General features: G+C 39.1%; 1 protein-coding gene across 1 annotated transcript in view; it reads right to left on the bottom strand.

The window, feature by feature from the left end:
• Positions 1-26,145, bottom strand: part of LOC306768615 (carboxyl-terminal PDZ ligand of neuronal nitric oxide synthase protein-like) — a gene marked incomplete at its 3' end in the record, with an annotated part of 42,228 nt that extends 16,083 nt beyond the window's left edge. Inside the window, exons 1-2 of the mRNA XM_079257023.1 lie at positions 25,747-26,145; positions 24,135-24,206 (exon numbers count right to left, since the gene is read on the bottom strand). Coding sequence (XP_079113149.1) covers positions 24,135-24,206; positions 25,747-25,851 — 177 coding nt within the window. The 5' untranslated portion in view covers positions 25,852-26,145. The remainder of the gene's footprint in view (positions 1-24,134; positions 24,207-25,746) is intronic.
• Between the last annotated feature and the right edge of the window lie 909 nt (positions 26,146-27,054).

Raw genomic sequence — 27,054 nt, 5'->3', positions numbered from 1 at the left:
CTGCATCCAACTTGGTAAACAACGTGCAATGCATGTGACTGGCTCCATGAAGCCAGCTCTGGTGCCATTACATATCAGAAGAAGCAAACTCATATCTAAAAGCAATCAAGCATAAGTAACAAAAACTGCACCCTTTTAAGATTATCATAGCAGCTTACTTTTTAATTTTGACCCACTGGGACAGATGGCAAGTGCCTCAAAGCTCATTTGACATCAACTGGAGCATCTTAGCTTATCAAGAGGACCACACATCCAAACAGATTTGTCAATTTTGTCCAAAGCCGCATACATCTATCAAATGTAAAAACATCCCCACATAGTACAACTATAAGGTCTAATAAACTCAAAGTAAGGACAGGCAAGCAACTAACTACCTTTACTGACACAACAATATCAGAATGTGCACACAGCTCTTTTATAATTTAAGATTTATGCCAGAATTCTGGTGAAGCAAAATGGGATTTTGCAACTTCATTCAAAAGTATGAAAATTTTATATTTTCTTTGCTTAAGTGCTAAGTGTTTTGAAATATTTAGGCTTGTAATGCACTTTCATTGTTATGCATGTTCATTTTTTTTAATCAAAAGGTTAAATAAACAAATTATAAAAAGCCTACAGAGTCTACTATCATACATTAGGAATCTCTCCAAATGACGTTGGTAAAAGTAGTTAAGGAATATTACATATTATGTTAAATATTGGTTTTATGTTTTCTCATGCTTGCTTTAAAGACTTGTATTAAAGCAGTAAACTACACCTATGATGCTCACAGTGTCTGTGACTGTGAAACCTAAAAGTACAACTTTGGAAGAAACAGACTGGCAGCATTTATTTCAAATCTTGGCTGTCTGCATTTAAGCCATCTGGCTCATCTGTCTTCCTTGACAGCAAAACAAATATCAGTCAACACTTTTCCCTTCAAAGTGTCACATTGTTCCTGAGTGCAGAAAATGAGGAGGAAAAAATCAATTCAGCCCAGAGTTATACATTTTAAACTTGGTTGTTTCAAAATGGAGAAAATCATTTTTCAAGATAAAAGTACAACTAAGACTGTGAATAAGATATGCTTTTCCAGAGATGTATAAAGTATAAGTAGAAGTAAAAATAAAGTAGAAGTCCTGTCATGTTTTTGGAGCTAACGATGCATTTAAAACAGGTGTTTTCACGAACAACTCATCTACATGCAGTGGAGCTGAGCTGATTAAATTCCCCTAGTTTAGTGACTGGTTGGAAAGAGCTGCCGGACAGGACTTCTACTTTCTACTTCTACTTTATACACCTCTGTGCTTTGCCCTTATTACAGTCATGATACTAAAGCTAGCCATGCATGGTTTCAGAGAAGTTTCTTCTTGTGCCATAAATAGCTCTGAACTTTAACTGTCATCAAAAAGTTATGATAACTTTGAGGAAACACGCCTCCATATTATGACCTTCTCTTCACCAACTTCTAACTTTACCAAAAATATGGAAATAATGTACTACAGAGATCAAAAACTGAACATCCATTTTTATTTACAGTAATCCACAGATATTATTATGAGTATGATTTGTAGTATTTCTATTCTAAGCCGCAGTATATAAAATGTCTAATGGGCACTATACATTACAGGACTCAGATCAATATTTAGATGACGTAACTTCTCCTAACAGTTGCTGCAGTTCAAGGAGCAGGGCTCCAAGTCATTAAGCTGAACCAGTTCAATTAATGGTATTTTATTTGTGCCAAAGACCTGTCTGAGAAAGTTAACAAGAAAAGTTAAAAAACACAACATGAATTTATTTTTACAATGTGTTTCAGAATTTAAAAAATGGAAAAGATCAATGAATAGCCACGCAGGAATAAGAAATTAAGGCCAAGCCGAAGGCCTGTCTAAGAGCTCTGAAAAGCAGTGGAATGTGGGTGCATTGTGGGTCACTGATGCTCTCTGGTCTGCCATTGAATCCATATAGGACTCCACAATAGGCCCTATAGATCGTATCCTAGCAACCCCTTCATTATAAACCCAAAGATTTGGGGACTTCCAAGGAATTCCCCCCAATTCTTTATCCAAAGAGATGGCTGCTGGGAGTAGGACTGAGCTGAGAAATATAACTGCTCCCCAGTATCTGAGCTAAAATGGAAAAGGATGATTTGGAAATTCAAAGTTAGAAAACTGAAGTTATCTTATTTCATCCGGAGCAGATGCCTTTTCCTTCCTTTACTTTTTTTTTTTTTTTTTTAGAACCATTGAAGCAGCACCACTTTACAATGCTTCAGAAGCAGAAAAAAGATAAAGCTAAGCTTTAATCATGGCTGCTCTGCTAGTCTTACGCTGTAAGCGTTTTTTTCAGCCAAGCCTATCAGCCTCATGGCCAGACAGGGAGGACAGAATGACTCCCCTGACAAGAGAGACGCCTTACCCTCCCGAGCAAACTGGCACGTCTCCTCATTAGTCAGCAGGAGTGTGTATGAGCGAGCAATTACCTTGACAGTGGACGGCAACCTTGGCCTCGATAAAAGTCGGCGGGAGTTTGTTTTTCTGAACACTGACTATTTTGTGTATGAAAACCTTAATTTAGGCAGACAAAGGATTTAGATGTGCATTCATGTGTACCTGCTGCTGATTGTCTGCACTGATGGGAGGAGATTCACCTTGTGTGAAAAGCATTATGAATCAGCCTGTAGTGAGGAGCAGCAGCTCTTGTCTCCTGGGGGGGGGGGGGGGGGGGGGGGTGCTTAACGGCCTGGTTAACTGGGGCCTCTCCATGACAGCACAACTGCACGCAAGACTGAAACTCTGGGACTGGGGCTTTAATGATAGAGCAAAGCTTTTTTTAAAAGGGGATTGAAGACACTGCTTCTATTCGGCTTCTCTGAGTTTATCTTTTAACAGCTGCGTCATAGTTGAGGTTTTCGTGACCATCTTCTTGTGCTCAACCACATGTTAGGAGCTACAGATGTGGCTGTTCTGAAAATGACTTTCATTTCTCACACAGCAAGTTTCTTTCTAGCAGCTGATAGTCAGCACTGATCAATAATGGCCTGTTTTAATAGTTGGATTGGAAGTAAAGGGGGGTTCAAAGCCACTAAACTCTCAACAACCAACAAAAAAAGATATTGTGATGCCCTTCATTGATCATCGTAATGATATTCATTCTCAAATTAAGGCAGCAAGGCTAAGAAAAGGAAAAAACATTTTGTAAAGTGGAGTGAAGGCACCTTTGGTGGAGTACCAATAACATTTAAAGCTTGCTTGTCAGATGCAGCAGCTAAGCCCCAGTGTGGGCCCAGGCAGGCACTCCTCGGGCACTAACGCCCTTGGAGTGAGAATGGGCCCACGCTTGAGTGAGTCGCTGACAGGCACAGTGAAAGGACAGCCAGTCCCAGAGCACTGACGGCAGCTACTCGGGTTAGTCACATGGGACATGGAGGAAGTACAAAGGAACAACCCGAGCATGCCAAACACTTGCAATCAACGATAAACAGAAGAAAAGTGGGCTTGTAGATGAAGTCATTTAAACTGTTTCACAACTTTGAAAAGCCCACATTCAAAGTGACGCAACACTGGCTTAAAAATCTCTTCTGTATTTCAAATAAAAGAAAGCAAAATGGGCCTCAGCTTGTCTTAAAAAGATGATCCAATCCAATCAAAGATTAGTGCACTAATGGCACAGAAAAACATCCCATATAACCTGGTGAAGCCTCATATCCTTTTCAGTGCTTCCTTTTTACATGCAAATATAGGAAGCAAAATTAAATTAAATAAACATAATACATGTCACAGTTCAGGGGTGCTCAAGTTCAGTCCTCTAGAGCCACCATCCTGCAACTTTTAGATGCATCCTTTCTCCACCACATCTGAATCAAATAGCAGAAAATACTCTTCAGCAAGTCATCCAGCTCTGCAGAGGCCTGGTAACAAGACATTTATGTGATTCAGGTGTGTTGAACAAGAATTGCAACTAAAAGCTAAAGGATGGTAGATCTCGTGGACCGAACCTGGGCACCCCTGTCATAGTTGGTAAATGTGTGGCAAAGGCACAAGTATCTCCTGAAGGAGAGTTGGATGGAAGTCTGCATAGACGGCATAAAAACAATGCTGCAATGTGAAAGTGTGACTATTTGAAAGAAGTCAATTGTCCTAACTTATAGTAGACAACTGGTTGATTGGCCAGGCAAATTAAGATGGTAAAATCTTACTGTAAATCAGCATGAAGCATAGAGTCTCACTGCACCACAAATACCAAACTTCTAATCAAGTGCAATAACAATAAATACACTGGGATATATTTGCTACAGCTTCTGGGATAAATTACTCAGTCCCATATGTGATATGTTCGTTCATTTCCAGTCAAACATGGTTTAACAGTCCACTTTGCTTTCGACTGAATTCTCTTCAGACGCAACTTTCGATAGAGTTCTTTTGCTTTATCTAGATTAAGATCGATTGCTTAAATCACTGTTATATATTTTTCTTATGACTTAAAACATTTTGGCCTGTGCACTGACAGCAAAATGTCAGCAGAAGCATGTTTATATAATTGAAATTTAGGTTTGAATTTAGTGAAGCATTGTTGCAGCTTCTCATACATATGGCCACACAAACTGACATCATCCTCTTTCTCTATGCTCACGGTGTTAAAAAGCACTGCCAAATTGTCTTAAAATGGTCTTTTTTGAGGATTTGAGGACTCAGAAGCAGCATCTGACTTTACCATCCCATTAGGAAAGTGGTAGAGAAGAGGAGAAAGACCACAGCAGCTGCCAGAGTACATGACAGGGAAAATAAAGACAACTTGTAATTTCTGACTTTCAGGGTGATCATTTTACACTGAAAATAATCGGGATCGCAACTGAGTTGATGTATTTCACTTAAGTGAATGTTTTGGAATCTGAAGCCTTTGATTCCTCTCATCTGAGCAATTTCAGCACTGCAACTGATGGATATCACACTTTTCTGCTAGTTACAGTCCACAGCGGAGGCAAATTCACTTCTTTCAGCTGCATGTAAAGCTGCCACCATTAGTCTGTTGTCATACAACTAACAACAGGTAATCGTTTATTAGTTTTTTTCAACTAAACCTACTTAATATGAATCACAGCTGTTCCACAATTCCAGTTTGGTTTTGTAAATTAATGCTTGTGGAGGCTAAAGAAAACTCTTCTTTTCTATCATTGAGAACTTCTTCCTTTGTTTTGTTGTTCAAGTAAAAGTTTGCTGTTTTTGACTGATTTTTCTTGGTTGCCTTTCTTGGGGTTTATACCGCATTAGCATTTCTGTCAAAGTACTTAATTAGATTTACTGGCTTATTTGATGAAACAGACCTGCAGACGTGAGTCCAAAACAAAAGCTCACCGCCTAAAGATAAAGAAACAAATGCTCACAAACGATACACAGATATACAAATATTAAATATGTTCACATACCGATTTCACTTCAAAAACACTGCATGTAAAAATACTTTTGAAACTCAGTGCACTGGTGAAATATAATATTGATTTCCTTTGTAGCTCTATCACACCAAAGGTCACATTTTATTTGTACACACTGATGTGATAGAGTTAAAAGGGGCTTTGACCCCTTTATAGATGCCGTTTGTGTACTTCTTTGCCCTGTCTTACCTGGCTATCACACCTCATTTCACACTTTTTTTCAAGACATATCACACCTACTATTTTGCCATATGTTTTGTAAATGAGTGGAGTCATGAGAGCAGTTCTAGTGAGTGATGAGCGAGGACTTATGTCCATATATAAGGATGACAGGACTGACAGGTAGTCAGTCACACTGATTATCTTTATCTTCACCATTTCATTTGTCAGGGAGATGTGATCCCTCTCACAAGCTTGAGCAAAGTTCAGTTGTGTTTCTTTTTTTTATCTTTGAAAAATAAAGATTGTAAAACAATTTGTGAACATTTGTCTCTCTTTTTTCTGTAAAGTTAAGAGCAAGTGTGTTGTGAGCATTTGACTATACACCACAGCTGCAGTTTTTATTCCTAGTAAACTAGGTGGGATGATGAACGGAAAGATTTTTTTTTAGATTATTGGTGTTTAAACTTCTGACTGCCACTTTACTGCAGCAAAATAGTTCTTTCAAGTGAAAAGGTGGTCTTTTCATTTCTACGAAAAAGCAAAATGCTAACTTTAACATTACGAACACTTTGACCTTAAGTCAGTGATGGTAATGTTGACTAATGTAAATGCAGTTGCTCTAATGCATTTGAGGCACTTCAAACAAGGTGCCACCCTGCTTTACCAAACAGCAAAGACTAAGGTACCTAAAGAAGAAATCAGACTAATAACAGTTATTTTTATTGCCCTGTATAACTGTATCACCTCAGTTAGATAATAATTGGAGTAGATTATTACAATCCTTGTTTCAGATAGTTTTCAAAGTGTTTAATTATCTCGGTTGTGACTGATTTACCCAAAGGTATATATTTCAGAACTCCTTTCAGGCCTTAAAGTCAAGACTACTGTGCAAAGATTTGCACTAATTCAGCCTCCAGAATGAGGCGTTCAGAACAAGGGATGAGGCCAAGAAGTGGAGCAAAACAGCATCCTGCAGAAGGGAGTTAAAAAAGACCACCGAGATGCCGAGCATGACTAGCCAATGCAGAACTCTAGCAAAGCAGCAGAGTAATAGGATTACTGGGGCAAATGGTGTTAGATCACAGATCCTAAAATCCCAGTTGAAGCAAATGCAAGAATCCCAGCAAGCACTATTTATATCCACCCACATGGTCTAAACTGAATATTATTAAACATGCCTAATTATAGGTCATAGTTTGGAGTTACAGACTCTATTATAAAGTTTATCATATAAACTACTCAATCTATTAACACTAGTGAAAAAAATTAATTTACAACTATATTTTCATCATCTCTAAATCATTCCAGTCAAATGTTAGTATTTGCTCTATTTCTCTGTTCGACAAAAGCAAAAAAATTTTAGACATTAGCTTGGATGAAACACAACCATCATCAATTATCAACGAAATAATCAGCCCTTTACTGTTATTTTGTGGTACCCTGAAGCTTTGGATGTGCTACTGAGAAACACACTACTCCCACAGAGAAATACACTACTTGTACAGAGAAACACTATTTCTACAGAGAAATACACTACTTCTACAGAGAAACACTATTTCTACAGAGAAATACACTACTTCTACAGAGAAATACACTACTTCTACAGAGAAACACACTATTCATACAGAGAAATACTCTACTTCTACAGAGAAATACACTACTTCTACAGAGGAATACACTACTTCTACAGAGAAACACACTACTTCTACAGAGAAACACTATTTCTACAGAGAAATACACTACTTCTACAGAGAAATACACTACTTCTACAGAGAAACACACTATTCATACAGAGAAATACTCTACTTCTACAGAGAAATACACTACTTCTACAGAGGAATACACTACTTCCACAGAGAAATACACTACTCCTACAGAGAAATACACTACTCCTACAGAGAAACACACTATTCTTACAGAGAAATACACTACTCCTACATGGAAATACACTACTTCTACAGAGAAACACACTACTCCTACAGAGAAATACACTACTCCAACAGAGAAATACACTACTTCTACAGAGAAACACACTACTTCTACAGAGAAACACACTATTTCTACAGCGAAATACATTACTTATACAGAGAAACACACTACTTCTACAGAGCAATACACTACTTCTACAGAGAAATACACTACTTCTACAGAGAAACACACTACTCCTACAGATATATGCACTACTTCTACAGAGAAATACACTACTTCTACAGAGAAACACACTACTCCTACAGAGATATACACTACTTCTACAGAGAAATACACTACTCCTACAGAGAAACACTGCTCCTCCAGAGAAATACACTGCTCCTACAGAGAAATACACTACTTCTACAAAGAAACATACTACTCCTATAGAGACATACACTACTTCTACAGAGACATACACTACTCCTCCAGAGAAATACACTACTTCTACAGAGAAATACACTACTTCTACAGAGAAACACACTATTCCTACAGAGAAATACACTACCACTATTGAGAAATACACTATTTCAACAGAGAAACACACTATTCCTACAGAGAAATACTCTACATCTACAGAGAAATACACTACTACTATTGAGAAATACACTATTTCAACAGAGAAACACACTATTCCTACAGAGACATACACTACTTCTACAGAGACATACACTACTCCTCCAGAGAAATACACTACTTCTACAGAGAAATACACTTCTTCTACAGAGAAACACACTATTCCTACAGAGAAACACACTACTCCTACAGAGAAACACACTACTCCTACAGAGAAACACACTACTTCTACAGAGAAATACACAACTGGTATGTAGAAATGCACTACTTCTACACTACTGCTATTGAGAAATACACTACTTCTACAGAGATATACACTACTTCTACTGAGAAGCATACTACTCCTACAGAGAAATACACTACTGTTTTTTGGACATGCAACACAAGTTAAAAGAAAAAGGTGAATGGCAGGACATTGAGAGGCTATAGGAAATTTAAAAAAAATAAAAAAACGAAGATCAGGGAAAACAGGCAACAGCAACAATTAAGTAGGTGATGAACCATTTTATATGCATACAATGTCAGATTTAAGGTCAACGCTTCACCACATGTCAACCCTGTTTTAGGGGGCATGGGGGCTATGAATTGGGGGTGCCATCTGTGCACTATATTCAAACATGTTCCAAAAGCCCCTTAGAGGAAGAATTAGGAGTGTGTGACAGCATTCATAAAGCTAAACACTGGCAGTTTAAATCTGTGTATAAGACAACATCTAATGATGCAACTGCAGGATGCGCAAAGTGTGTCATGGCATGTTTCTGACTGATAGTAGTTTTGATACCTGCCTGCTTCTTCCCACAAAGTTAATATGCATTAATACCTATATGGTGTAAATTGTGATATCCTTTACATTTCACCCAGAAAATAACCCAGCTAAACTGTAGTGTGTCAAGTGGAATCACTGAGAGAAACAGAAAGAGATCTGACCAGCATCTATTTATTCAAATCAATAAACGAGCTTATTTTGGGTTTCTTTAGATTTGCTTCAAGGCTCTGATTTCCCAACAGTGACACAGATTACAGCTATTCAAATGGATGAAAAACAGTGAATATCTTTGGTGCAGAATCAAAGGACTTCCTGGAGATGAGTTTGGGATGTAGCATGATAACTGGGATGATCACTCCTCCGCCTTTGTGTTATTACCCGAGGAAAGACAAAGAGTCTACAGCTGCCTGAGATCAGCTTAATTTAAATGTCAGCTTGCAAATATAACATGATGACGTTTTTACTGAGCACATTACCCTCAAATCCACAGTGGCAAAACAGGAACATGTGGAAGTATTTATCCTTTGAAGGTTATTAAAGGTTGTCTTGTGTTTCATGGCAATCTATCCTAAGAACTGTTGAGATATTTTAGTCTGGTCTAAAGTGGTATACTGGCCAAATGTCATCAGGATCCATGATGCTAATATGGCTACCAGTGTAGTAAACATCAGTCTGCTGTGAGAATACAATTCATGGATGTATGCTTCAATGTTTGGCTGCCCAGAAGTGTCAGAGGTTTGGTGATCCTATTTAACTGTGACCAAAGGTCCTTAGAGAAGGTCAGCTCAGAGAACATGCTTGCTGGGATAACTGAACGTAGATAACTGTGGGAGGTCATGACACACTCCTGGAATTCTCTGATGCACCTTATGTGGATGACAGCAACTGCAGACAGGCACAAACAGAAGAGATGAAAGACTAACATCTGAGGAATCCAGGTTTTTATCAGAGACTCCAAAACCTCAAATACAAAGTGAGAAACCAGACAAGTGACAAGAAAAGATTACTGAAATCCAGTTGGGATGAAAATTTTCAAACGAAGCCAAAGAAAACATGAAAAACTGGCAATTTTAGGAAACGACGCTGCTCCAGAAACACACTAATGCCTTCAGTGCATACGATTATGGGCTTATGGGCTTTCTCATTCCTCATTATCCATTCCGTTTCTCTGCTATGATGGGTTGATGTGAATGGAGATAAGAATTAAAACATCTTCTCAAACTTGCAATGCAGTGCAGTTAGCTGAATTATCTTTATTTATAGTTTCTTAATCCATTTGGTAAACAAAACACATCTCAGTTGAAAACATAATACGATTAAGTGACAGACAGCACATGTTCGGAGGATGAAACTAATGGTGTTAAACTGAGCGACGGACACATTAGCCCCATGATCTGGACAAGAGATAACACTTTGTTTTTGCTGCATCTCTGAGGATGTCAGAACTGAAGCAATTTAGTCTTCAGGATGAGCCGTTTGATTCCATCATTTATGCAGTCAGTGGGCTATAAAAGACAGAAATTGTGTGTCTTCAAGAGATAACATGAAAAACTATAAATGGCGTGTTCTTTTAGAAGATTTAATGCATAAACGGGATGTACAAATTCACTTTTATCGCTTCCGATACCGGAGGTTTAGTCAGTCCATACTGATCCAATATCAATCCATATGAGAAATGGATCTACATCCTGCAACCATCCTCTAAATTTAAGCCAGAAAACTGTCAGAATATTAAATAAGGATGATTTAAGTAGTTTTTGGTGGATTTGGTTCACCACTGTGACAAAGCTCCTACATGTCTCACATAAGGTTCTCTTGATGACTTAAGGCCAAATTCAGATTTTTTAAATGGCATGAGCAATAACTTTGTTAAACACAATAAAAAAATAAACATGTTACATCAAAGAGAAAAAAAATTACTAATAATGATTTTGATTCCTGCTTAAATTTAATGTAGCTATAATCACTCATAGCAAACATTGGTCATGTGTGGGTACAGTTATTAGGGGTGGGAAAATCGAATCGAAAAATGGGAAATCGGGATTTTTTTCTTCATAATTTAAAATTTTTGTTAAAAAATCTTTTTTTTTTTCAAATAAATAAAATTAATCCACTATAAAAAATGTTTTGTCATTTCACTGGTTTTATTGATCTTTATACTTGTCTTCTTTGGCATTGTAGCAGCAGAATGATGATCTGGCTACTGTGTTGTTTTTTCCTAACTGAAATCAAGAAAAATTACTGCAAAAAGAAGTTTTATAAAAAAAATGTGTTTGTTTTTAATCTACAAAAATCATCAATATTGAAGAATTTTGAGAATCGCAATTTAAATCGAATCGGCACCCAAAAAAATTGGAATCGAATCGGGACAAAAGCATATCCTCACAGCCCTAACAGTTATCATTTTAAACTCCAGAACTAATCAAGTAAAGAGTCAGGCGCATTTAACAAAAATCTTGGATAAACTGCTCTTCCTTGATTACTAACTGGAGCCAGACACAAGAGCCATGCTATGAGGCGATTCTAAGTCTGGTGTTAAAAAGGAGAGATAGTTTCAATCTCAGTTTGTAAAGGAAGGACATCACTTTTCTATTTTCCCTCCTCTGGTCGATCAACTCCAGAAGTATCCTTCATTAACTCTAAATGAACGACCCCAGTTGATCAGCGCTGCTGGTTAACACGATGCGGTTTGTTCTTGGGCTTTGGTTTCAGGACCATGCTGCAGTGAACCAAGTAGGAAGTAGAAGCTACACAGTTCTAAACATGGACCTGTTCCAAACTTTGCTGCCATCAAATTCTACACAAGCTAATATTTTTCACGACAAGGCAAAATACTTTTCTTTCAAATTTGTCACATTTCACTGTCAATTTATTGTCAACTAAATCCTGATTTATGATATTTGTAAACCACTCTGTTTTGTTTTTCTTTTGTATTTTAAACCATATTTCAGCTGTCTTGGAATTGGGGTTGTAAAAATGAGCCCTTAATGTTGAAGGTAATCATTGCAACTGGTGCAGAGCTGGAATGATGCATGGTATTTTCTCTGCCCTACCTCAGTCTGACAGACGTATCCTTAATTTATCCTAATCTAGACAGGCTGATACCGAATTAGGCACATATACAGAGACTATACTAGTCCAACAGAGAGGAGACAAAAACATGTCAAACACTTCCTAACTCACTTTCTAAGTTAATAAAAAGCAGTACTGTTAAGGTAATAAAACTGCCCTCAGTTGTTTGCTAAAACAAGTGAACATTTGTTCACTGCATCAAGCAAATTGTTTCACAAAGTACCAAATTTAGCAAACTGTTGAAAGAGTGTGATTAACCAAATACAATGACTTTCATCCTATTTTCATTTAACTGGAGAAAACTGTTTGCCTGCAAGCCTTTAACGTCTTACTGTCATGAGAAAATCAACCCACACTCAGTCCTCATGGTCAGCAAAAAGCTGTTTCAGCCTCAACAGTTGTGCAGGTAACTGGTTAATGGAGGTTCTGACATCAGTATGTCAGCAGCAATTCAACATCAACTTGAACTTAAAGCTTTTAAAGCTCAACCGCTTCCTGCATGTTTTAACAAACACAAGCCCGTGACAGGTCGAGAAGAACTGAAAGAGGAAGGGTCGATTATGACGAAGCAGAACAAAAATGAACCAGAGTGAGGGGGACGTTGCAGGATATGAATGAAGGAATAACACCTTCAGGCCTTCTAGTTAGTATGCTGGAGGAAGATGAGAGAAGTGCAATGAATACACACCCAAACACACACACACCTACGCAGCTTCATATCACATATAGAAGTAGGGCAGCCTATAGTGTCTGCTCAAATGCCTCAATCATTATCCACCAAACGATATCATAGTACAATGAGCGTGGCTTATCTGCCTACTGATGCTCAGAGAGCGCTCCCAGCCAGGAAACAACTTACCCACCTGACATGTTTATCTTTAGTGATGTATGAAGGACATAGATCTTGTAGACTGGAGAATTTAATTTGTGTGAATGTGAATAAAACACAGTTTCATTCAGAGCTAAATGGCAATTATGGAAAGAGAAAGTTAAATAAATAACATAATCTTGTTACAACATTCTGATGGGAAACCCCTGGCATTCAACACCATTACAGAACAAGCAGTACTGCAATTCTGACTGAATAAAAAGGAGCTGACAAGTCATTAGGCAATTGGTTTAGGAAAATGAAAATAAAAACTTCTGCGCTGCAAAGCATATATTTCTGAGACGGAAGGTACTAATAAATCCATAACTCAAATAAAAAATAAAAGAACACTAAGCCTTACAATCTGTCTCTCAGTGGGTGGCTCAGATTTGCAGTATGTCACCCTCCCATTTCAGGGCAGAATTATCCAGCCCTCTCCTCTTTTTCTGCAAACACCTTCACATTCAAATTATGCTGCATTTACTGTATCTCAGAGTTGTGAAACTACCTGCAGCAGTTTTTACATCAGCAGCTAAAATGCTGGCCAAAACCAAAAAATAATGGACCAAGAATGAAAGCCCGGTTTTACAGAGCTGATCTGTCACAATATTTGGATTCACTATGAGTTCTGAGTAGAGTATTGAGGTACATCCATATACTTTAGCCTTCTCATCCATGCTGTCATATTTAAAAAACCTGGGCCAAAGTCAACAGATGAGTCACAATGAGACTGTTCCAGTAAGATTGCTAAATCCCAGGTTCCACGGATGAACTGCAGACAGTGGGAAAAGTACGTATCCGAGAATAAAACTGCCCATAAAGTATTCTTTAGTTATTATTATGAATGATTACGTGAGCTCACTTTGCTGTTTGTGCTCGTAGTGGCTAAAGGTTGTGTTAGGTTTGCTCTCTCAGTTGCTAATAATGTGCTTCAAGAGTTACTGAGTGCAAGTTGCATCCAATTTAAATCTGCATTGCAGCTCTAAGCTGCAGGATTGATCTCAGTGAAGACAAACCTTCCCACATTCATACCAAATTTCAGAGCCAGGAGCAGTCTTAGGTTTCTTATCAATTCAAACCTGTAGTATAATAGCAAATAAATAGGTAATAGGTAAATAGGTAAGAGCACGCCAATAGCATTCATAGAAAAAAAGAACCAGTCAATCAAATAAACCTGATCATTCTCTGAAGTCAATTGAAGCCATACTGAAGTTATAGATTTACAGATTATGAAAATTATTATTAAGTGAAAAATGGACTTCACACAGAGTGAGATCATGAGAAATGGCTTTGCTTTCATGACACGAAATGCTCAGAATCCATCAAAACTCTTTAGCTTTAAAGCAACCTCATGAGTCTTTAGCCACAGGGATAATTCAGTGCAAAACACACTAATATTTAGCTAAGCTTGACTTCCACTCTCTTGGTTTTCTAAACACACAAAATGCAACATAAACTGACATCAACAACAAAGTATTTGGTCAGAGTGAAGTTTAGATTTGAGTTTTGAAGGATCAGGATTTTAGAGACGTTTAGAGACATTTGCAGAAAAGAAATGAATGATCATGTTTTCCTTTAACAGATAAATAAGTCCTTTCCATCAATATGAAGTCTGATCAGCAACAACTTCATATAAATAATGACATCACTGTTATTTTTACTTCGCATTTTATATCTTCCAAAAAGCAATTATAAAGCTTAAATTGATGTGTTGGAACTATTTTAAGGCCTAACGCATAATGGTTTCCAGGATTTTCTGCTTTAATTCATTTTTAGTTTTTCCCATAGCAGACTCGGCACAAGTCCATCGCCTCAAACATACATATGATCTCCATCCAATAAAAATGCACACGTATAAATTCAGTTTTCTGTATGTTGACTTTGATTGTGTGCATTTGAGAAAAGATTCAGCAAACTTTGCATCTGGTTGTAACGGCAGTAACTAACAGGTGACAGGACAGCAGAATGACTATTGGCTCGCTCACAAGGCCTCTGCATGGTGACATAATAAGTTTGGACTTGCAAATATATTAAAAGCCTTCCAAAATAGTGTCAAAGTAACCCTTCCCTCATGAAATTAACCTAGTAAAAAATGTCATTGAGTGTGAGTCATCTGAACACTTTTTTTCAGACAAATGATTTTTGACAACCTACATTGGGGTTAAACACTGTTTACTTAAATCCCAAAGGCACACAACCCAAATTTTGCGTGCTGAATGTGAGGGCCAGGAAATGCCAGAGAAGAAAATGTGCCTTGAGGCCCTGCAGACGGATTGAGTTCATGGCTTAAGAGATTTTTTTTTTTTTTTTTTTTGCACTGAAAGGGGGGTTGTTTTGGGTGAATGCTCGGGCATTGCTGTAAGTATGACCTGACTAATTTTCGGGTGAGAAAGACACGACATGGCCTGAAGTTAGCAAATGAAAGCAGAAGCTTGTGCTTGTAGACACGAGGGACATGATGCTGGTTGTGAAGACTGGGACCACTTATCACCTGTGTGCCCAGTCATGCAAACAAAGACAAGCTCCATCCTCCACATCAGTGGTGAATAACTTCCTATTATGCAGCAGATGACACCGATCACAGACTGGGAAGTTACACTTAATGAAGAAGGATGGGGCCCTTTTTGTCTCTGTGTTTGGACAAACAAAGATACTGCACCTTTTCAAAGCCCAGATCACATCTAATCCAATAGACATATAGGTCACCCACAACAGTGCATCTGCCATTAAGCTGCCATGAATACAAACTGAAAACAAAGACTCCTATTATGGTTCATGCCTTCCTAAATACACCATACCCCACATACACACATGTGCCATGCAACTGCTCCCACTTCATTATAGATCTGCAGGACGCAAATGTATAATGGAACAGGCAGGAGGATGCAGACAAAGAAACATTTAGTCAAAAAGCACCTTTCACAGATAAAAACCGCAGTGTGCTTTACAGAAAATAAGACAAAAATACATAAAAAGAGTCATAAAAGACAATAGAAGATGTATAAACACTGCTTGGATTAAAAGGTCTTCAGCTGCTTTTTAAGTACATCTTAAAGAGAGAGGCAGATGGTTTTAGAGTTTGGGTGCAGTTGTTTGAAAGGATAGACCACTCCTGGTCTTAAGAGTGCGTGTGCAGGACCACCAGTAACTTCTCACCTGTGAAACACGGCGCACAAGCTGGTAAGTGTTGTCAGAGGTCAGAGATATATGGAGCTCTTAACATAGAGACCAGTATTTTAAAACTGAATCTAAAATGGACGGGTAACCATTAGAGATCCTAAATCCAAGGTAATATGGCCTCTTTTCTAAGTGTGAAATAAAAGCCATGCAGCTGAATGAAGATGGCCGAGCTGTTGTTACAGTTGTCTAAACACGACATAAAAACATGGATCACCACTAAAAACTCAATCATTGAGAACAAAATTCAAGGATTATTTATTACAATACCAGAAAACTCAGAGAGACCAGACCTAACCCCTACCGGCTGTCACAGTGAAGGAGCTGCTAGCAAGAAACACGGAGAACTTCACAAAAACCACCAATAGATGTTTGTTATTGTTACTGTAACCAGCAGTTTCATGGTATTTTTGGCATTGATACAAAAACAACTTCAAGTGTTAAACAGTAATATTATAAAAAATGTTTCACCCAGGCACAAAATGATCTGGAAACTGTGGAGTCTGCTGAAGGACACCTATGTGTTCAAGGTGCAAGATTTACACGCTTGATAGTAACGAGTCAGTAATCGCATCCTTCTTGGCTTTTGTGTCTTTTCGAAATTTGAAAAACGATCAGAAACTCAGTTTTTCAGCATATTTAACAGAATTTCAAATAAAAGCCTATGAGGAGGATCAACACTAAAAACAAACTATGTTGCGCTTTAGCATCGCCTAAAGGCCCAGATGTAACAAAGTTCAGCAAAGTAACCTGATATTTGAGCCTGTCCTGCCCTTGTAAAGAATCCTTTCCAAAAAATTCCTGGATCCAGGCACTGATCTGGATCAACCCCCCAAAACAAGTCACTTGTTCTTTATTCCATTTTGGAGATCTCATGAAAATCTTATAAAAAATCTTCCCTTCACTCTTTGAGTTATGTTAATAACAGACCAACAGACAGAACAACGCAATCAAAAACATAAACCCTACCTTGGCAGAGGGAAAGACTGGGAAGACAACAGCAATCAACGTGGGAACAATAAAAAAAAAGTTCTGGCAAAGAACAGCAGACACCAAGAGTCTAAACACTGAGGGAAGTGAAGACAACATGAGGAGCAGGTGGTTTAATCAGCTAACAGGGACACACTGAAGTAACAAAGGAGCAGGCTCTACAGAATATTAATCGATTCTCAAACCACAGGCATATAAAGCAACATAACCAGCTAAAGACAAAGATCCAGAACAACTAAAACCAAGAACAGAACCAACATCTATGGATCGTGACAGTTTCACTGCTGGATCAGACGCGGTGCTCTGCCATCCACTCACTCAGCCTGCAGGCCTGCCAACATCACTTCCCTGCTCTAATTCCTTCATGCTGAGCACCAAAATGTAAAATGCAACACGTAACATCCACCTACACCATTTTGTTTTAGTAAATCCAAATAAAATTTTATCCAGAGAATTTTTTATAAATGAAATTAAAAAAAAAAAAAAAAAAGCTTTACATAACAAAAACACTTTAGAATCTAGAATATCTGCTTGAACAGATCAGAATGGCCCCGAATACCACTTTATGGGCATTTGGTTGTAAATAATGAGTTTTCAAAGCATTGACAATGACAACAACACTGCATATTCTCATTCATGGATGCTGATGCTTTCTTATCTCTGCCACTGAATTTCCAGGGTCAAAGCAGAGAGGCAGGAACAAGAGCTTGGCTTTCATGATGCAGCACAGCTGACTGTCAGAAATTAACTAGAAAGTTTTGTTCATGAAATATTCTAAAGTGAAAAATCTTTGGATCTCCCAACAATAGTTCTAGCTGAGTTGATCTGAAGCATGACTTTAAATGCCAGAAGAAGGATTTCAGGAGTACTGGCGCATTTAAAAGATTTAATGGCAAAATATTTGGGTCTGCCCCTTTAAAAAAGGCTTTTAACCAGAGTAGTGCACAACTGGTCACTGCTGTTAACCACGTCCTGCAAGTTTGTCAGCAGACACAAAGTTTTTCACTGTTATGGAGTGTTTTCACTTTTAAATGAGTCAATCAGACCAAATTTCTTTCCTTGTTTCATTTCAACTACAAACTGGTTGCCAAGGACCTGCAATGGACTGGCGAGCTGTCCAGGGTGTTCCCCGCCTCTCACCCAAAGATTGCTGGGATAGGCTCCAGCTCCCCTGCGACCCTTAATCAGACTAAGCGGTTTGGAAAATGAATGAAAAACTGCTTGTCAAGAACACACTTCAGCAAGATGGATAATAACACACATGCATGTTTTGGTAACTGGTGCGGTAATTACTCTTAACTGTGTTTGATTATTTGTCCATTAGCCAGTTTCTGTGTGGAGTTTGCATGTTATCCCTGTACCCTGTCATGTTTTCTCTCGTGCGGGGGTTTTATTTCACAGTGAAAAAAAAACAAAAAAACAAGCATGTCAGGTTAAACGGTGGTGCTGAATCTGCAGAAGGTATGAGTATGCATAGCTGTCTGTTGTTGTTAAGCCTGTGATGGACTGAAAGGCTGATAGCCTATCCAGAGCATGCCTCATCTCTCACCCAGTGGCAGCTGGGACAGGCCCCGAACAGGATAACGTCTGCATCGAAACCTGAAGGATGAATCTGGCTATTCTCAAGAGTAACTGTCAGAATCCCCAGGTCTTGACGGGAGGATGAAGACGCATTGAACATTTATCTATTTATCAATAAGTAACTGTCATTGCATGTAAGCCACTTTTTCTACCTGTAGTTTTACTGAAGGAAAAATACACAAATAGAGGGGGAAAAAAAACCCAAACATTTCTGTTGCAATCTCTGACAGGCCCAGAGCAACTGTCTCGTCATGACAACCACCTCCACAGTCAAACATCTGCTCCATGACTGAGTGGTGATGCTGACTTGTCAACAGGCTTGACCCAAAAAAAAAAGAACCCATCAGGTTTCTTTCTTTCTTCCACAGAAGATGGGGGTGTTCTCATGAGACTGCCTTAAAAAACAAGCAGGAAGGAGGGGGAAAAAAAAGGAGAAATAAAGCTGTGAAAATCTGACTCTTGGCTGTCTTTGGAAGGAAGCTGCATCCTGACGGACATGTGAGGAAGCCTTAAAATCCCATTAGAGCTGATCAAAAAGCATGCATAGCCTGCCCTCAGCCTAAAATCTATTCCTGTCAGCACTGAGTAGATAGCCAGAGAGGGGCTAAATTCAGACACTCTATTTTGGTAGAGGGAGAGTGAGGGGATGGAAAGAAAACAGCAGTGGGGGGAGGGGGGGGGGGGGGGGGGGGGGGGGCAGAAATAAGGAAGTAAAAGAGAAGAGAGAGATGGGATGGGGAGGAGAATAGCCTTAAACGTGTTTCCTTTTGTGGAGAGACAGAAACCTCCTGTAAATAGTATGTGTTTGCTTCCCAAGGAGATTCCAGCACGCACACTCAGCCTTTTCTGAGGCAGTGAGCCGTGGAAGACGGCGAGTCTTTCCATGTGGATGAAGCAACACCAGCCTTTTGTGATTCAGCCTCGTGAATCGATTGTGGAGGTCATTAGGATGCAAGGGGTCTCACTAATAATGGAGCGCTGCAGCTCACATGCACACACAAACACGCTTGTGAACACGCTTACTCGCTTTCTAAGCCACCGGTCAAACTGAATGAAATACATTCTTACAAACCAGCACAGTAGGACCAGCCAGTAAGAATGGGGGAAAACGCTGCAGATAAAAAAAAAAACAAAAAACACAAAAAAAACCAACCCTGAAAAGATCCACGGGACGCAAAATTGTGTCTTTTCACGTTCTCGCTATGAATGGCAGGTGTGCGAGTTTGTAAAGACTTTACTGAACTCCTGCGCTGTGTTAAAGCGTTTACTCTCCCTCTCTCGGCTCATGTTCGCTGCGGTTTTCTCACGTCGACTGAGACTAAAGAGATTAGCCAAGGGAGATGAAACCACTATGGCTCTGCCAGCCACTACACAACCCTTCTCTATTACAGGACTTCGTCCCAAGTCTTTCTGCCACTGCAATCAGTTCAGTCCTCACACCCTTTAATCACGCTCAACTCTGTGGAGCGTCTGCTCAGTCCCTCAGCTGACGCGCTGCTCTTTTAAATGAAAGGCAGGGCCTTTGCTTGTGTGAAAATGAGACGAGGGGAAAGTCAGGAAGGCTAGTCAATATTCATCTATAAAGTTAATTACATCTGGCTTGGCGTACAAGCTTAAACGTGCACGCCTACTCTTAAACGCTCCTGTGTTTACATTCGCCCAGCGTAAGAGGGGCTGAACCAAATTAGGACAGGTTGGCACAGAAATCCTTTCTGTGTTTTATAACCAGCAAATGCAAAAACAAAAGGGTGGACTTGAACTTCAATATGAGGCTTTAAAGCCATGCTGTGCAGCTTCTGAAAGGAGAAAAAAACCCACTGGCTTCCTTCCACAGAGGAAAATCTCAATTCATAAGTAAAACAACACAGAGATCGACATGCTGTTTATATGAATAATTGATGATGATTATTCACAGTGTCACTGGTACCAACACTGATATCAAGCTGTTTTTATGGCTGCATCCGCATGTGTTAAAATACAGTATTTCATTATATGAGACGTGAAACAGATGGAATAAAAAGAAATATTTAAAACTACTGTCTGTCATTTAGAAGATCAGCGGAGAACTTTTTATGGTTCAGTGAGTATTATTACAGACGTTACATACTTGCAAATTTCACTAAGTACAGGTTTTCACACTTTAATCCATGTGTTACATATAAATCAGCGGTCACCAACTCTGTTCCCCTCAGGGCTACCATCCTGCAGGTTTTAGTGTTTCCCTGCTGCAACACACTTGACCCAAATCAATGGTTTATTAACAGGCAGGTGTAGAAGATGACAACAAGCTGATGGAGAACCTTTTCATTTGAATCAAGTATGTTGTACCAGGGAAACATGTAAACATGCAGGATGGTAGATCTCGAGGACCCCCTGATATAAATCCTTCCCTCCACTGAGACTCATATGGTCTACAGGAGTGCTCAAGTCTAGTCCTAAGGATCTACTCCAGCGTTAGATGCACCCCTTTCCCGACACACCTGAATCCACTGAACGGCTTGTCGGGCATCTGCAAAACTGAATGACATGCTGATGAGGGAATTCAACCATTTCATTCAGGAGTGTTAGAGAAAGGATGCATCTTAAAAGTTGCAGGGTAGTAGATCTTGATGACTGGACTTGGGTACCCCTGGTTTAGATTATCTCACTCTTGCTAGAAACTGTGGAGAATAGTTCTTTATTTCTTTTTATTTTCCAGGGGAGTTGATTATAGGTGTTACTTTTACATGTGCTGAACTGTTTGTTTGAATACCACCTGCCCTGCAGCAGGCTAGGTTTGCAGGAGTTACCATGGCAATGCAACCCATAGGAGAGAGAACCATCTTCACATCTTCACTTAAAAAATGTAATCCAGGATAAAACCTTAAATCAGCCTGCTAAGGTAGATAGTTTCTAAGTCTGCACGTTCAAACTGACTGAGACTCTGCAGTCATGAACATTGTTCTATTCATACCTTTTAAGTCAGCTGCGCCAGTGCTTCCTATGCATTAGTAGACATGTAACTGGTCTCTACAGTATGTAGAAGTGAGAATAAAACAAAACAAAGATCCATGTCGTGCATCTTTTGTCTCTTTTTATCTGGTATGTCTCTATTCTGGAGGGAGATTAATCAGTAGCATACAGAGTTGGAGCAATCCGTCTCTGCAACAACAAATATTTAAGCTGCACATGGTTTGGACTTAACCGTGAGTACCTTCAGGCCTCCATTATAAAAGCACCAAATATAGATGACCCTGCAAAATCTAAACTTTAATTTTTGATTGTGGGGTCAAAAATGTGGTACTTAGCATGTCCAGTGAAGACAGAAAGGGGTGCAGGCATCATGCAAAATAACTAAATCCAGACAGGCAAAAGTCCAAAGTATTAAAAGTCATGAAAGAAGAAAATAATGCAATTATAAAAGTGAGACAAAACCAGCCTACTGAAAAATGAAGGAAGGAAAATCTTTCAAGCTGACTGATTATTGGTAAAAACTAACTGAGAAAACAAAACATCTGAAGTATTAAACTCCAGGACTCAAGCTCATGTTGCTGTTATCCCATTTCACCTGCTATAATAATATGATCTCTTTTTCTTTTTCCTTTTTTCTTAATACACCAATGGGATGTTGGGAAATACTCTTCACTGCTGCATTGTTGAGAGTCAGCTGCAGGAGAGGATCCATACCACTCTCATATCTTAGTATTAAATATTAAGCTGCAGCCAACAAACACTTTAAAACTGGAAGCAGAGTGAAGCAGCAAGCCGAACTCTCAGGGACATCAAAATCTAGCAGCACAGATAAAACTAATAGTATAAAAGGTAAAAATCTTACATCTTGTTTGCACAATTTTCATTTTAATAAATTAGAGAAAAAAAAAGGTAAAGATACAAAAACAAACAAGCAGTGTGTCTTGTTTATTCAACTTCATTGGAATTGAAATATCACAACAACATAGTTGGCAGCCAAAACCACCAGGAAGCACAGCTGAATGTCTTGAAAGCAACTCAAATTAAATTTTAATTTGCTGCTCCTCATCTGACTGTCCTTTGTTCCAAAGGTGGACGCTGCTCAGTAAAAGGTCATGCAGAATATCCGGGCTTAAAAGCTCATACTGCAAAGAGGACATGACAGTTCAAACTAAGCCAAAGTCACCCAAAGGTCAGAATAATGTCTCCAGTTTATAAATAGGAACGTCTCCTCGCTTTTTAACACACATGACAAATTCATAAACAAAAGGTGGTTTGGTATTGACTGCCTTATCTTATCATCCAGCTTTTTATCACATTCATGACTCAAGACGAAAAAAAAGCTCAATTTTTCAACACAAAACATTCAGATTTGCAGCTTTAAAACAACAACCCATTCATCTGATGAGGAAGTTATTCATATATCTAAATGTAAGCTCCAACTAAACAGATTGACAGTCACGCATGACTATGATGTAAACATCATTATATTTTCTCGATGATAATCTTTTTCTGGTAAGATTTGGCCTCACTTGTCTGTACCTGCTCCTGTTAAATGCTCTGTGTCAGCCTGTGGGGTGTCTCGGTGGTGTTCATGTTTAAGTTACAACCTCACTGATGTGCTAGTTTGGGGGAACTGCAGGAATTAAAAGACACCATTTAAACAGCAGGCTTTACTTGTGCTCTGCAGGCCCACTCAGCAACACACAAGTCACCTGCAAAACCCAGTATCTTACCCAAAAAGCACAGAGACACAAAGACTTACAACTTTAGATGCACATTATACCTTTTTGTAATAGCACAAACTTTCACATCTCTGTCCATGAAATCCGCTCAGCCTGGGCGAAGAGCTCTGCCATATATGAACCACATCGGTCGAGTGAGTCACAATTAGATTACAGAACCACCCCAACAGTCTGAGTCACCTCTCACCACCTCTGAGTCAACAGCTTTGAGGGATAAAGAGCTAATTATTCTTATAAAAAGATTGCGTGAATGGAAAATTTGTAAAAGAGAAAGAAAACTAAAAGTCACAAAAAACAACTTCAGTTTTTACTTATTAATTCAATGCATGATGTCTTAAGGGCTGTTTTCCACCTCTGCACCTGTGTTTACTAAATAATTGTGCATATATAAACAGATTTACTGACTGAGTTGACCAGCATTAAGCCAAAGACTGAATTTAATGAAAGGCCCATTAACATAAAAACGCTGAATTATCAGGAAAGCCACATAATCCACCTCCTTCATGCTGCTTTTTCCTTCTCACAATAACTCCTCCCTGCACTGTTTCCCTCCATCAGACATTAAGATCTGCTGTCCAGTTGCCAACGCATGCATCAGTGCACTCTCAAAACAAACTCCATCCGACAGCAGCACACCCTTTTTATTGTGTGTGATTACTATGTTGTTGTCAAGGTGGTTTCTGTCCTCCATCACGGGGGGATAACCAAAAGACTGGTTCTGTTGGCTCTAATGTGTTTAAAGGTTGTGCTTGGTCAGAATACGTTTAAGATGTAGCTGTTCTTTTCTACAGCTTTTGTCTGCAGTTACAGACATTGTTTTGTTTTTATTTTTGTTTCCTCACAAATGCATTTTAAGGCTTATCTTACCCTGATCCTCCTCATAGCTGCCACGATTTCCATCCGACTGTTTGGTCTGGGCACGTCAAGACTCCCCACATACTGCAGCACAAAGTCACAAGAAAAATACAGCAAATCAAATAATATTCCATAATCTCAACTTTAGTGATACCATGAATTCAATCTCTTCACCTCTATCATCTATTCTACATCTTTATTATTAAACTTGCCATTTGATAGACAGGAGTTCCAAAGTGAGGCCTGGGAATCGCCAAGGAAACCCTGAATGAGACCGCCTGTATCCTGATCTTGTCTTAGAGCATCAAAACCTGGAGTGAAATTTTCTTTCATACACTTCAATTTCTTTAATGCAAACCAGATCCTCTGTTGCAATGCAGAAACCCCTGTGTTTCTATTTCAGACCAAACTGTTTATGTATGATATAAATGACACAGCCATGCCTTATTAGGAGGCTGGTTGCAGCTTGCATATATCTGAATACATAAAAGGCTCTGGGGAACATAAAGCCTTTGATGTGGCTGCTATTATAATTACTCTAAATGGTCTGAGAGCGTAATATCTGTACAACCGACTTGGTACAAGGTAAGAATATGGTTTTGTTTAGTTGTTTTGTGTCTAAATTTGGTGACTTATCCACTTTCTCTCCCTGCATCCTTTCACCAGTTTGCAGCACATTTCATGACTGAGCTATTTTTCTTTCATAGAAACTATTACACACCTCCCACTCTTTGTGGAAGCATTTTCCTGTGTTTATGGTGTGAATTTATAACAAGATGGCGTTATTGTGAGAACAAACTGAGATGGCAAGAAGTCGACCAAATAAGATGTAAAAAAAAAAAAAAAGAAAAAGCAGCTTTGTGGTTGAACTTTGGAGCAGTAACACTCCCTGGTTTGGTTTTAACCCTTTCTGTGTCTTTGCTGCTTCCTCTTTACAACATAAAGGCCAACATAAGGCTGTAGTTAAGTCCAGCAACAGAAATCTGTAGACCAAAAAGCAAAAAAGTCAAACACTTTTGCTGTTTTTTGTTGTTTTTTTTGTTGTTTTGTTTGTTTGTTTTTGGGGTTTTTTTTAGCATCTGCAACATGAATGCTGTTTTCTGTCACAGGACTCAAAAACTATAATGGGCTGTGATTGTCTGAAAACTAGATATTTTAACCAACTGTGTCACTTTATTTTGTTTTATTTTATTACATTTTTAGCACAGTTAGAAATTATGTATAATTCAGGGGATAATAAAAAAATAAATAAAAAGAACAAACATTTGCTGCAATTCCACAATAAACACCTGGTTCCCTCAAAAAGCCAGGTTAAAGACTTGGAAACCCTTGGCGGGGAAGACATCTACTTATGGGACTATGTCATGCAATCGGCTGTGGACGGCATCTTAGTTATTTTAACACTTGTGTAACAAACTTGCACGAACAGAAAACGTGTGCATATACAGTGTATGGTGCAGCTGAGGACAGGACCAGAGACTGTATACAGTCTATGGACAGAAGAAGCCGCCATGCCTTCAAACTTTACGACTGATCCCAGCTAAATCCAGAGCACCTGCCACTCCAACAACACATCTAATGCAACTATGCAAAGACAGTTTGGTTAAATAATGATGGATCTCACCTTGGCTTGGAAATATATGCCATGCTGATAAGCCTCTTCGTTGTGCAGTGGCACCCTGGAGTCCGCCACATCGTCCACCAGGTTGTACCTGTTCCTGGCGGGCATCCCAGGCTCCAACCGACGACCCCCACCACGGTGAAAGACTGCTCAGTAACTACACGGATCACTGTGGAAATGCTACAATACCCATGTGTGAGCGCAACGCGGCTCCAACAGAGACTTCCCGGTGGGATCGAGGTCCATTGTTGTTGCTTTGAGCTCCAAACGTCCCGTTCTCAAGAAGGACAAAACTGCGCGACTCTTTCTCTGAGACAAAACACCAGGAGACTCTTCTGGTTTCTCCGCCACAAAAGCTTCTAAAAAAATGAAAAAGAAAAGATAACAGGGGGGAAACACACAGGCAGACACACGCTGGATGGATTGTCAGCCCCGACGTGGGATCAAGGTTGTTTCTCTGTCCGCAGGTGATGCAGCCTGCTCGCAGAGGGTCTTCCTCAAACTGAATCCTGTCCTGGTGGTGGCACCGCTGCAGCTGTCTGTCTGTCTCTCTCTCCCCTCCACAGAGCACAAAGCAAGTCCCTCATTGGAGCGAAGTTCCCAAGCATGATGCAACCAGGAGCTGGAGCACAGCCAGCAAACAAGTTAGTCTCTCCCCCCCCCACAAAAACAACATATTGCTGGAACTGAAGCTGGGTTTACTGCCGGAATGAAATTATGTGAATATTTACCAGAATATTTATTTAATTATCGTATCTTAATGATGCATTTGTTTAAATTCTGCTTTTAGTTGGTTGATGCATCAGCAGCTACTGACCTCCAGTCACCCTTCATTTCTTTATATTTTGCTTCCAAACTCAAAGATTTTCTTGTTTTTATTTTTAAAGTAGTCTACAACATAAGTTCTCTAAGTTTTTTTTCTGCTGTTTTATTACTTGGGCTATTTTTAGTCCTGTCCTTGTACCTGAGCTTTTTCAGAGGGAGTTTCATTGTTAAGAACTAAACCTATTAATCAAATCATACAGCAACACATAACTCAGGGACTAAATCAAAGCTGCATCTGAATATCAGACCAAAGAGATCATATATCTCAGTTGGACAAATATTTTTGCACCATCAATGTAATGCCTTTAAACTTATTACCTGAAAAAATGATATTTGTTTCCTTAAGATATTTAGATAACTGAACAAGTTCTGACCGAGGTACAAAAGTAGACGTATCTACAGCAGATGTAAAACCTCATCCCAAATGGTCTTGAAGAGTATCTCTGAAGCCATTCTGAAAGAAGGGAAAGCAGGAACACAAAACAA

Source organism: Telmatherina bonti, assembly GCF_933228915.1.
Source record: "Telmatherina bonti genome assembly, chromosome: 17".
NCBI classification, from domain to species: domain Eukaryota; kingdom Metazoa; phylum Chordata; class Actinopteri; order Atheriniformes; family Telmatherinidae; genus Telmatherina; species Telmatherina bonti.
This window is presented reverse-complemented; position numbering and strand designations above follow the sequence as displayed.